The sequence below is a fragment of the Acyrthosiphon pisum genome, chromosome A1 (assembly GCF_005508785.2).
Source record: "Acyrthosiphon pisum isolate AL4f chromosome A1, pea_aphid_22Mar2018_4r6ur, whole genome shotgun sequence".
Taxonomy (NCBI): Eukaryota; Metazoa; Arthropoda; class Insecta; order Hemiptera; family Aphididae; genus Acyrthosiphon; species Acyrthosiphon pisum.
This window is the reverse complement of record NC_042494.1, coordinates 140,741,377-140,755,076: the sequence shown is the minus strand read 5'-3', so window position 1 is coordinate 140,755,076 and position 13,700 is coordinate 140,741,377. Positions and strand designations below refer to the sequence as shown.

The 13,700-nt window shown below is 29.1% G+C and overlaps 2 protein-coding genes across 2 annotated transcripts in view; one reads left to right on the top strand and one right to left on the bottom strand.

The window, feature by feature from the left end:
- Positions 1–383, bottom strand: part of LOC100166190 (fasciclin-1) — a 69,257-nt gene extending 68,874 nt beyond the window's left edge. Inside the window, exon 1 of the mRNA XM_016807436.2 lies at positions 33–383. Within this exon, the coding sequence (XP_016662925.1) occupies positions 33–170 (138 nt within the window). The 5' untranslated portion in view covers positions 171–383. The remainder of the gene's footprint in view (positions 1–32) is intronic.
- Positions 384–7,980: 7,597 nt separating this feature from the next.
- On the top strand, positions 7,981–12,829 carry LOC107884711 (eukaryotic translation initiation factor 4 gamma 1-like). The gene is made up of 10 exons (XM_016807433.2): positions 7,981–8,815; positions 9,570–9,636; positions 10,073–10,210; positions 10,324–10,524; positions 10,764–10,834; positions 10,908–11,058; positions 11,115–11,241; positions 12,172–12,332; positions 12,409–12,587; positions 12,646–12,829. Exons 2-10 carry the CDS (start codon positions 9,589–9,591, stop codon positions 12,737–12,739), a joined length of 1,170 nt encoding a protein of 389 aa, XP_016662922.1. The 5' UTR covers positions 7,981–8,815; positions 9,570–9,588; the 3' UTR covers positions 12,740–12,829.
- Positions 12,830–13,700: the final 871 nt, after the last annotated feature.

Below are 13,700 nucleotides of genomic sequence, written 5' to 3'. Positions count from 1 at the left end.
CTACTTTATATACACAGGTGGAAGGTACTCACTTTGGACAAATTGTACTCGGTAGACAAATATTTGATCAGCGACAAACACTGGGCGGGGCGGTACAGCACCTGAACGACAGCGGCGATCAGAAACAGACCGATGACGAATCTTCGGCGTGGTTGCTGGGACGACGACATGGCGCGGCGGCAGCAGGTAGGTACACGCACACAAACACGGTCAATCGATCCTTATTGTCGGCCGATTATAGACGAGTAGATAGTGATGTGTTTCAATAATATTGTCACGGACGTGTTACGAAACTGTGCGACGCGAAAACGCCGGCGACACGCGGCTATAAACGTTACCTGTACACGATCGTCGGCGGCGGCGGCAAGTCGACGACTGAACGAAAGGTCTGGCGCGCACCGCTTCGCAAACCGCGGACGGCCGGCCAGCCGGCCGGCCCCCGGATCGCACACACGCCGCCGCGCGCGTCCCCGCCTCCCCCGCCGCCAAGGCAGCAGCTGACGTCCCGGGTAGGTGCGTGGTCGTCGCGGTCGTGGTCGGCCGTTACCGCTTACCGTGGTCCCGTGGGATAATTGGACGCGTACCAACACCATAATATACCTTACGCGTTATGTGCGGCTGCCGGTCGGGGAGCGATTTTCCCACGTGGAGTCTGCGGGTTTTTCGCCGACAGTCCGCGACGACGTGCGGCGTTTAGCCACACGGCTCGATGCGATGATCATAATAATAATAATTTTGTAAATTTGTTTTTCGTATTTGAAGTTTTCCCGCAGCTACTCGATGCTTATGTGATGTTTAAATGGTTGTAACGACGTGTTGGTCTCTGTAAGTTGGATGGTTTCTAAATCATTCACTCCCAAAAACGGATTTCGTCCACCACCACTTGTAGCTAAATGCGTGACTTTCCGTTATGCAATATATATATATTATTATAGTCTACGCCTCTCCCGTCCCCTAGGCGAACGGCTTTCGAGCAATTCGCTTTTGACTACGTTACAACGGCAACCTATAGGCGCACTGCCAGAACAGCTTATTCCACAAAATAATCAATTCTATTTTATTCCAATACGTATTTAATAACCATTGTTGAATAACGAAATGGATATTTTGAAAAAGAATAGGCCCAACTCTAAAAAAAATTTCACTTTATAGTAGATAGCACATAACTTATTATGGCACTGACATTTAAATGATTAATTTATGACTTTAGGTACCACTGTACCAGAGAAACCCTAAAATAAATTGTTCCTAAAATAATAGTTTTGTAGGTTAAATTATTCTGGCGCCATTGTGTTTCAACTGCAGCCAGTTTTAAGCAGCTTAAGGAAATCAGCTCAAACCAAGTTTAATACTTATGACTGGCACCAGTCTTCGGGTGCCGCGGGTTGGTACTTGTGATCAACCCTATTTTGACTGTACCACTACTCGCACTTTTTAAATTACTTAAACAGTTGTAAAATAAAATTGTGATGTCTGCTAACAACAATATGTGTTTTATTGTGACAAATTTGTTTGGCGCTTCAGTATGTCATATAAAAACAGTTAACAAAATGTGAAAAAAAAAATGTAAAAAGCATCTACAACTTGTGAAAATTTGGTCACAAAAACAAACAGCACTTGCAGACTGAAAATCTCTACTGAAATATATCAGTGTTGACATGAAATTAAAATTGAAAATCAAGTTTTTAAATTTAGTTATCCACTAATTTCTCACCTAACCAAGGTTTTATAAAAACGCCTATCTCCAAGGCTGGGCAAGTTAACTATTTTTTTTAACTCGTTAAGTTAAATTAATTTGGAAAAATGTAAGTTAAGTTTAAGGTTAAAAGTTACTTTCCTTTTTAACTTAACTTTAACTTTTTAACTCGTTAATGCCCAGCCTTGCTTATCTCCATACCTAATATTTTTCTCATTATCCAATTGGCAATTATTCGTTATATTTTATTTATATATTTTGTTATTGTGCAACAATCTAAATCTTATTATTTTATACTTGCTATCATGTACCTAAGCTATTTATAAGTTATTATGTAATGTTATCCACCTTTATTATGTAAATTTTATTTAATTGCCGAGATGTACTAGTTTAGCACTGAAAGCTATACGTATAAGTAAAAAAAATGTTGTTGACCATTTTATGACATTTTTCAAGGTAGTAGAATACGAGTACCTTGTGTAATTTTTGGATGGTGAGGTACTGAGGTCGTGGTGTAGCGTAATAGCGTGGTGAATGCTAACGTACCTGCAAGGACTAGGGAGTGTAGTTAGCTATGACATATGCCATATATGATAAGTACGAAGACTTATGAATTGGAATGATTGGAATAATATTAAGCTAGGAATAAATATTTTATAGGATCCCCAAAGCTAAATGGTTCATCAAAGAAAGAACCAGCAATATTATTTATTTATTTAAGATTTAATGTGAGTTAAGTAGTTAATAAATCTATTATCAAAATGGGTATTTTAGTGAGTTGTTTATTGAGGTTGATTTATTAATTAAATATACAAGCGACCAGGGGCCGGGGAGGGCTATTATTTGGACGAAGAATAAAAATAATATAAGTGAATTTATTTTGGTTGATTTGTATTCTCCATCATAAACTATATATTTAGTACTGACTCAATGGCCGAATGAGTCGTAGGGAAACCGGGAAAATTGTCGGTGGGCCGCTGTTCGTATTTGAATATATACCATATTGTCCTACGCACAAAAAAAATGTATACATACAACAGTTATCCGTTTTTCTATTACATTCAACTTCTTTTTAAATTTCACCAATAACAATTTAATATGATAAATCTTATATTAAATTTGTATTTACATTTTTTTATTGATTTTTGACAGTGGTTTTAAAAAACAAATTAATAAAAATGACTTAAAAAGAGTCAAAAAATGTGTAACTGTTATAGTGTAACTATAGAAAATTTTAAAATAAACGTTTGGTGATTAAATCATGTATCTACGGTATAATAGATTTTGTTAAAAACTGCATTTTGCTTAAAAATTCCTGGTTTTCTTTCATTTTTGGTTTGTTTTCCCGACAATTTTGAAAATAGCTACGAATTATACATTTTTACCTCTCAAATGCACCAACTATATTCACTTTCCCTTCAAAAAAGAAATTTAAGTTGAAAATCAAAGCATTATTTTGACTACCTACTATTATCATATGTATATAGTAGGTACCTATACAAAAAAAAAAAAAAAACAGAAAAAAACATATGGCAAAATCAACACATTTATCGCTCCACTCGGAATCTAAAATATAGTATAATATGTTGGATAATTTTGGATGGAAAAATTAAATTTTAAATTAAGAGTGTTGGTGGTAGTTATAGGTGGCTGTTACTAAATTAGAGCCACTTGAACTTTGATTTTCTGAGCTGATTTTTTTCCCCAGTCCGTCAATGCTTACTGTATACAATCTTCTAGATTTGTTACGTGATTTTGAAGATTTTCTGTGGCTAAAGCCTTACATAGGTTTATGCAATTACCAGGCGTTACGTAATATTTGTGAGGGGTCGTGGTGAATGAAATTGATGACTTCAATTCATGCATAAATACATCCTAAAAAATTTTCTTGCTACGCTCAAAATATCAAGGTTTTACTTTTATTTTTACAATTTCATACTGTATCTATTTTGATTTAAAATGGTTATCACTTATCATAAAACAATAACTAGCTATATAATCGCTTATTATCTTAATATAAGTGTTATAAGTTATAACACATAAGTATTATAACGTATGTACGTATTTGAGTTTTTCGTTGGAAATTCAGTATGGCTGAACTGAAAGGGTTAATACTTAATAGCAATTGCTATTCCAAAACTAATGCTTTTCTTTAATATGATTACCACCATGGATTTTTATTTGTATTTAAATAAATAAAATAAATAAATATATTAATAGAAATATGAATATTTTTTTTTCGTGTCATGATACGTCATTCGACAGGCGTGCGTTTCTATTCGTAATGCAGTATTTGCATTATATTTTTCCTTAAATTTCGCACTGTGTTAAATACACCCATTTTATAACCACTATTAATTATACAATTACCCGTAATACCAAATGCATTCGTTAAAATGGAATAAACGACATAGATCACACAATGACAATATACCTAAACAATGTTCAGTAGACACGCACTTTTATGCGCATATGATATATATGTATATAAACATTAAGTATTATAAATTATAATAATAGGTTTATACTTTATACATATAGTTTATTTCATATTCGCACATTGTTATTAAAACATTAATTCATACCCATATGCACTATTCGTATTTTTAATAAGAAATTCCAACTTAGGTAATATATACTATAATAGGTATAATATGTAAATTACGATAGCTGCTACCTACATTATAATAATATATTATGATGATGTGTAAATTTATAAACCTAACCTAACCTAACCATTATTATGATTGTTGTTGATATAATATGTTATTAAAATGTAATCGATTTATCTATGACAAAATAGAACCTTATATTATTCAGATTTCAATGAAAATTGATCCATATACGATAACCTATTGAAAACTAAGAAATAGTCTTTTAGGAAGTCTATGATAATGACAGATTACGATAGTTCAAACTATAAATCATATTTACGTAGGAAATAGTAGGGATATTACAATTTTGGCAATGGATACAACTTTTTGTTACAATATCCCTATTAAAAAAAGTAATTATGTATTACTATAATATTTTACATACCTAATATATTATAGGTAATTGTATATTATTTTATACTGAATGATTTTGAATTATGATTACCTACATTTTATTATTACTTATAAATATTTACTATTTGCTTTTATTTTACATAAATTAATCATCTTCTTATTTGTATAGTTTCAAGTGAGGCAAATATAAATTGTAATGTTAACGAAATTTAGAATAAGTAAATTTAAATCAGACCATTTTAATTTTGCATTTTTACTGTTAAATATAAAAATAATCATTTATTTTCTTTATGAGTCTAATTCATCTTAGTTCAACCACCATTTAACGAAAATATACTGTGTATAATGTATAATAATATTATGTATTATGTCAACATTTGTTTGTATTTGTGTTAACAATACGCGGTGGTGATAATGTTAATAAGACGCGCGGATATGTGGCGTTATAATATTAATATATATTATTATTGTTTTATGAATTCGTAACAATTTTATAATGAGACCATAATATTGTAAATAATATATTTCCAGCATTCCAGAGACGTATATTTTAGAACTAAACATTTTAGTTTTTATGAATACATACATATTCCTTGAAAACAGGCCATATAGATTAAAACCGTGTCGCAGTAGATGTAATTTATTGTCGTTTATGGCAAAGAGCCAAAATGTTGCTAATCTGTTATTTCAACTATTTTAGTTTAGTTTTGTTGCATACCAATAAATAATAATTAATAAACTATAAAATTATACAGTATTCCTTACAGACCGGAAATACACGATCGCAAGGGTTCGGTTAAAATTGTTTTACTTTGTTTATTTATTCTACATCGTTCAGATTGGTTTCACACTCTCACATGATTGTGAATGTTACATATAAGATATCCAGCGCGATCGCGGCGTTGAGCTATAAGTAAAAAAAAAAAAGAGCTAGGGACGACGACGGCAGTATATTACACGAGACGGCCAACACGTATTTAACCTGTTTAATCTTACAAAAAATGATCCGACCTCTCTGTAACTTAAACTAATCAAATGATTGACTTGACATTTACGTGGATTGATCAGTATGCTATTTAGACGATACTTTTATACATTTCAAGTTGATGAGAGGATTACAGCCTGAGTAGTATGCAAAAGTATCAGCATAGTTATTAATCAAAACGATATTTTTTTCAACTATGTGTCTATGTGTAATATGTTGTGCGTGCCGCCGCGTTTGTGCTGGCCGCCTATAGAAACAAGACTAAGATATCTGAATTCTAACTATGCATTATTTCCGCCTTATTTCCACCTTATTTCCCTTTTACACAAACATCACAAAGAAAATTAAATAAATAAATAAATAAATACATTTTTAAATATAACTCTAGTAAGACCCAACTACAAAAATCAATGACCTAATTATAAATGCCTTACCAACCCAGATATTAAATATTGAAGAATACATTTATAAATTACACTCAGTGGTTTGCCACCACGGTAGTTCAATGACGTCAGTCCAGTACAAGTATCATTCGTCAAAGAAATAAATGATTTAGATTATGCAATGATACAAAAATGTATTGTGAACGATGGCCTCGTAGAGCTAAAGACGTTTACATTATCGTTTTCCAGCAACATTCATTCATAAGCTATATTCATATTTTATATATTATCTTATTAATTTACTCAATCCATAAAACAACGAAGATATTTTGTCCACAGTTTATCTCTCGAAAAAAAACAGAGGTTAATCATATCCAAAATTGTAATAAAAAAATGACAAAACACTTCGTCAACTACTTGTAAAAACCTTGCTAAGAAAAAAAAACTCAAGTTAGAAAAGTTGTGATATCAAAATAAAGGGGCTAAGTAATTTCTTAAATTAATTAGTATAGAAATTGTTTGTATTTGATGAAGTGCGATGATTGAATACAAATAATTTAACTTAGCTTGACGGCTACTGATATTTACAACTACAACTAAACATATTATAATGCTGACATAAATATTTACATCCCCATTTTATACGTGTATAATATTACCATAACACTATTCAAGTACATACTATAAGTAGCCTCCAAGATAAGTTAATTTATTTGTATTAAATTATAGCACTTCTAGGTTGCTATTGGTTATAGGAGAAATAATTAGTAAAAATTAGTATTTTAAATGTTTGCTATTAGTTACTCTGGCAGATGAAGTAAAATGATCCATCAAATCGTCGCATGGTTTTGGTTTCGAATAAATAGATTATTTGTTAAAACAAATATGAGAGTTGAATGTATATTTGTGGCTATTATATAGGTTCTTAAAAACTATTTTGCGAAAATTTCAAATTTTTCTTGGAGATATCTAGAAAGTTTAATGAGTAGTTTGAACCATGTTCGATTTATACCAAGTGCTATACCCAATCCACCACAAATAAATTGTCCATCTTGGTCGATTTAGTTCGCAAAGCTACCAAAATGTATCTGTGAACTGAGGTACCTATAGGTAGGTAGTAGGTACACCAAAACCAAGATACACTTCTATATAAGGTAATCTAAATTTTGTATTTTTTCATTTTTTTGGCGGCGAAACTGAGTCATAGGTATAACTAAAATTGGATATTGGTTTATCCGAAGTTAATAGCCTCACAAAATGACCGTGTTCAAAAAAAGTTATTTCAATCGATTATTACTTGAAACTTGGAGGGTGTATATAGCTTGATTTTTCAACTCTATATAGGCTGTATAGTGTATTTAGGTAAAGGGTAGCTTACACATGGTTTTTTTACCCAAAATAGAAAATTAAGAACCTTTAAAATAGCAATTTGAAAATTATACAATATATTATGGAATATGCTCATAAAAAAATTTTCCCTTTTTTTGTCGTTTTTCCTAATATTATTAAGAAAAGAACTTTTAATCTTCTGCAATTTCACCTTTTATTAAATAGTACCAACTAGATCCAATTTTATCAGAAATCATTCCCAATGTTGAAGATCAAGACATTTTTTCTACTATAAAACGCAATATATACCACAACACATACACAAAAAACAATAATGGTAAAATCGAAATACGCATTGGTCGATCCGTTCGGATTCTAAAAACCTTACCTATAAAAGTATAAAATGAGTATACAATATGACAGTATACTATAATGCAGATCGATACATAAATAAAAAATATTAAATACAATTTAAGTATATCTCTGCAGTCTGCGTAAGTGTACAGTAAGAGTTGGTATACCAATAATAATAATAATAATGACGTTTGGAAAAATTAACGGGCCCGAAATCCAGCTGATGCCGCGATCGATTAATAATGTGATGCCGTACTCGCTGGCTACTAATAAACGATGTTTGTTTTAAATCATCGTCGACGACCCAGGAAGAAATTCGTAATCGGCACATTTGCAACTCTGACACCAATATACGCGGACAAAAAACCTGTAAAAAAATGGCTGCATCGCATAATGACGAAATGACAATCGAAACAACCATCAAGCAAATTTTGGGGAAGATCATCAGCAACGTCGAATACGAAATTATGGAAGAAGAACTGTGATAATACTATGGAACATAATATATATTATTAAATTGTATTTTCTGCGTTACATTCATAAACTCATTACAATTTGATAGTTGATAGTTGATACAGTATTAGTGTTGATCAGACATTGATCAGATCAGTTCACTTGTAGTTTTTTGTATTGTATAAAATACACTGCATCGAGCCACGAGTGTTCTATATTGATCGAAGAAGAAGTATTATAGTAAACTGTGCTGTGGTAGTAGGTAGTTCCTAACTATAGGTATATATTAGATACTTAGTTGACTTGATCCAGTGTGCTTTTGGTCATTGTTAATTGTTGTAACTTATAATTTAATACTTGGCCAGCATTAGCATAATATTGTTATTAAGTAGTACCTAGGTAATTTTAATGGTTACTTGGTGTGTTATGTATATTAACAAATACTCGGCAACATAATAATATAAATAATATATTGTACCTGCATAAATACTATTTTCCAATTGTTATCATTGATCTGTGATTTGTGAAGTCCGTTTTCATTGATTAATGTGTGTCAACTGAAGTTTACAAGACTAGATTTTGAAGATAGTTAATACTCTAACCACAAGTAAGGTATATTTATTTTATGTGACAGTAATTATAATTGTATAGATAATATAAAGTTAGTCCTATTTAGCATAATGTTGTTATTTATATTAATTGTACTAAGTAGTAAAAAGTAGGTATTTTTATTTTACCTTATGATTAAAATTTATAATATAATATTACCGAAAAAAATAATCTCAAGTACAAACTAGGTATGTCCAGTGGCGGATTCAGGGGAGGGGCACAGGGGCATGTGCCCCCTGGAAATTTTCTATTGACAATTTTTTAATGTAACAACCAGTATCATATAAATGAAAAATTAATTTAATAAGAATATTTCTACCAACTATTATTTATTATTTATTATAATCATAGTTGCTTAAAAATAATAGTATGCACTATGTATGTATTATTAATTAAAATTAAAACTATACAATTTTATATGTGCCCCCCTATCAAAATATCGAAGATCCTCCCATCGATATGTCTGACCATATTGATAGATAAGCATTCTTGATTTTTTTGTACTTGGTTTACTAAAAGAACAATTAGATAAATTGCCATCAAAAATATCTAATACTTCGAATAATGAAACAACATTTTGATTTTGTTTAAAAACTTTGTTAAAATATTATTCATATTGAATTATAATATTATTATGCGTACAAAGTAGTAAATAATTAAATTTTTTATTTAACATATTATTTGAGTTTTATTATTATTATTATTAAATTTAAATCTGTTTCTTCCTTATAATTTTTTTAATTTATTTTCAGTTGATTGTTTGTTCTGCAGATGATAAAATTGAAAACAATCACTATGGAACAAATAAATAACTCTGATGTAAGTATTCAATGTTAGGTATATACAATGTTACACATTTATGAAATTTTAATGAATCTTTGATATATAATTATCATAATATACTAAATAAGTTAAATTTTTCATTATTACAATTACATATTTTATCCAACATTCTCACCTGACGGAAACAATAATCAACACCACAAGTAAATGGTAGGAATATCAAGACAGGATACATATGTCTCTAGATTGCTATTTTCTACTATATTCTGCCTGGATGAACATAGGCATAGTGTATTAATATACACAACATAGAGATAAAATAGTTATTATTCGTTTTTCTTGCACTTGCACTTGTGTAAACAATTAGAGATAAAATAATTTTTATTTAATATTCATGCATTAATAAGTATTATTTATTCTCTATATATTTATACATTTTAATCATTAATTTTTAAAATTTTTACTATTTTAGGAAGTGTTAAATACTGTAAGATCGATTGTTTATCATTTAAATGATGTCAACTTGGCTAAGATGACACCAAAAATGATAGCTTTGCCAATAAATAATGTTAAACTACTCGAAGAAATAACAGATATAATATTTGATCGAGTATGTATATATTAATAATGAATATAGTTCTAACTTCTAATTGAACTTGTATAATATTATTATTACTTTTTATTTTATTTATTGCATTATAAACTATCATTATATCCATCTAGGCTTTAAAAAGACAAAATTATACACATGTATATGCCCAGATATGTGCATGTATGATAAATGACTCCAAGTTTAATAAACTTGCTACAGATACTAAAACTACATTTCAAAAAGTTCTATTAGAAAAATGTTATGATGTATTTTATACAGAGTATCAACAAGAATTAAACAAATTAAAAGAGAAGATGAAAAAAAATAGTATGGTAAATAGTTATGTTGTCATTTTATTTTATTATGATTATTATTTATTATTATTATTATTATTATCATCATTTATGGTTCTTAACATATTACATATATTACATAATATAATACCTTTATACATTTTTTTTATTCCTAATTCCTGTATGAAATTATATGTAATTCTGAATTCAAAATAAGTTTACTGATTTTTAAAGGTTGGGTTCACTAACACTTATATATACTATTATTTGTTTACCAGGTACCAAAGAGGTGTATATCCACTTTAAATAATTTCAAGTCGATTTATAAAAAATCCATATGCAATTGCAGGTGTGTTTGGGTTTAATATTATTTAATTAACTATTACCTTATTTTTTTTTATATAAAGTATTATTTTTGATAGATTTATTGGCGAACTCTTTAGAATGGGTGCTTTTCCAAAAAAAGTTATTTTGTCGTGCATTACAGATTTAAGTAAAGAAAATGAAAATAATGAACTACAAATTCATTGTTTATGTACAATACTACAATTAGTTGGACCAATATTATCAAAAGTAATAATAAAAAATTGCTATGAAGAAATTGTTTAATATAAATAGATTTTTTCTAGACATATGATTTGAGCATACCAGTTAATAAGCTTGTATCCTCATTAAATAACCATGGCATGTCATCGACACTAAAATGTTTAATACATCAAGTAAAACGAATGCATTCCGAGGGTTGGAAGAATGAGGGTAATTGTTTTTAGTTTTAAAATAATTTTAAAAACTACTGCATAAGTGTTGATTGTACCTCATCATTGAGTCACTGTAATGGATATGTTAGCATTTTTTTTTTTATATATAATAATTATATGATAAATCATTGCATATGAAAAACAATTTTGACTGGAGATGGACTTGTTTTTTAGGGTTCCGTAAGGTAAAGCGGGACCTTATATTCCGATTATTAGGGCTCACTGACCATCCATCTGTCACCAGGCTTTATCTCATGAACCATGAAAGTTATAAAGTTGAAATTTTCACAGATTGTGTATTTCTGTTGCCGCTATAACAGCAAATACTAAAAATCCTAGAATATATAATATAAGCAGTGTTACCAACATGTTTATAGCTGATGATAGTACTAACCCTTCGTCCGACTCGCACTTGGCCTGTTTTTTAGTAATTTTTTGGATATTTTAATATATTTATATTGTTATTAGTTATTCATTTTTCTATTAATCATACAGTTGGTTCATTGCTAAAACAAATTGTATATAATAATATTATATTATTATTTCATGTCATTTTTCTAGTTGATATTAAGAAGATGTGAGTACCTACACTATATTTTTTTATTCTCTGACACACACTCAACATAGAACATAGAGTTCAACAGAACTGATCTTACATTGTTATCTTTAGTTTTAAGGTGAATTGATCTATTATAAAACAAAGTTAAGAACATGTCGGATATGTGCATTTATAAATTATAACATTTTGTTCAATCATAACAGTCATGATCAGAGTTTGGGATTTATAGCACCTGTAATGATCAAAAAAGCACTAAAATACTTCATAATATGATATTATAAGCTCTTGAAAATATTAAAATAAGCACGACTAAAACTATTAACACAAGTTTTTTCTATATTATCGTTTAATTTTTTATTGTATTTACAGAGCCTGTCAAGTTTATAGAAAACAATTATACTGAATTTTTTAATTTACCAAAACATATGAAAAGTGTGTATAAATTAAAATCAAATATGATAATGGCAGAATGGATTTATGATGAATGTTATGATGTTCTTTTCAATTTTGTCAACAAGAATAAAATTGATGTATGTTCCAACTTCCAATACCACCTACTGTAAAATATTTTCTGACGTCAAGTATATATAATTTCTATACTTACAGGAAGTTATACAGTTATTAAAATTTAGTAATACTTGGATTTTCTACGATCCAGTATTGTTTGTTATTTCAATAATACTCGTAGCTCTTGAAGAAAATCAAAATGTAAGAATTCATGCTGGAAAACTTTTAAATAATCTTAATAAAAAAAAAAAGTTATCAACACGTTCAATTCAATTAGGGTAAATAGTATAAGAAAGTAATTAAAACAATTTTTTATATGCTCGTTAATTGTTTCAGAGTCAACAAAGTATTAAATGATTCGGGCACTAAGAAAGAGTATCCAAATTTGTCAAACTTAATTTCAGATATAACTGGTCAGTCTAAACATTAAAGTTCAGTAATGCCTGTTGAATTTAAATTTAAGTTAATTACATAATATTATCTTGTAGAATTTTGTATTAAATAATGTTTTTTGTTGAATTATCTTCCTTGTAAATTGTATTATATTAAATAAATATTAGACAAACCTGTTTTTATATTATACTTCAGTATGCAATTAGGTATATTATTTAAGTTTTTATTAATATAACATTTTTTTTATACTAATAAATATAATGTATAATTGACTTCATTGTTAAAAATTGTAAGCGGTTAAATAATTCTTTAGTTATGAAAATAACATTACACAAAACCTTATTTGTTTATTGAAAGTACGGGCTAGTAGCCCAATGGACAATGGTTGAAATATTAGTATACAATAAAAGATATAATAAGAAACAAAAAACAGCAAAATGTCATGAATCATGATGAACAACTTATAACAAACAAAATAGAAAATATACCATTTATACATTATATTAATTAGAAGGGTGATACGGTTCAGTATTAGCAATCCTCATAATTGTTACAAATGACTTATTAGCAGCATGGTTTATGATATAACTTATAAACAGGAATAAAAAACAAATAATTATTACGTGTGGCCAAAGTTGGAATTTTGAAGTTAATGCGAGAAAGATTTGGGAAGTCAATTTTACCTGAGAGTAAATTAGAAAGAAAAGTTTAATAATTAGCTTTATAATGTATAGGGCCCAGATTTCAATGCAAAGTGCATATTTTTTAGATTGATCATACACAATGCGTCAATGCTTTCAAAGTACATTATTAATTTCATGTAATAAAGGTTTGAAAGCTACACATTTTTAGCATTATTGGGTCATTTTGTTGGTTTTTAATGCATATTTGTTTAATATAGATATAAAATTTGGTCTATTCAAATATTATTTTCTTGATATTTACGAAGGTTTAGCTGGTATCAGATTTTCCCATACACATAGTCAATTTTTTTTTTC

Excerpts from the sequence above, each read along its gene's own strand:
- LOC107884711 (XM_016807433.2), top strand. The coding sequence starts at position 9,589 with ATGATAAAATTGAAAACAATCACTATGGAACAAATAAATAACTCTGAT. Across the intron at positions 9,637-10,072 it reads AACAAATAAATAACTCTGAT|GAAGTGTTAAATACTGTAAG; the intron begins GTAAGTATTCAA and ends TTACTATTTTAG. Across the intron at positions 12,333-12,408 it reads TCAACAAGAATAAAATTGAT|GAAGTTATACAGTTATTAAA; the intron begins GTATGTTCCAAC and ends CTATACTTACAG.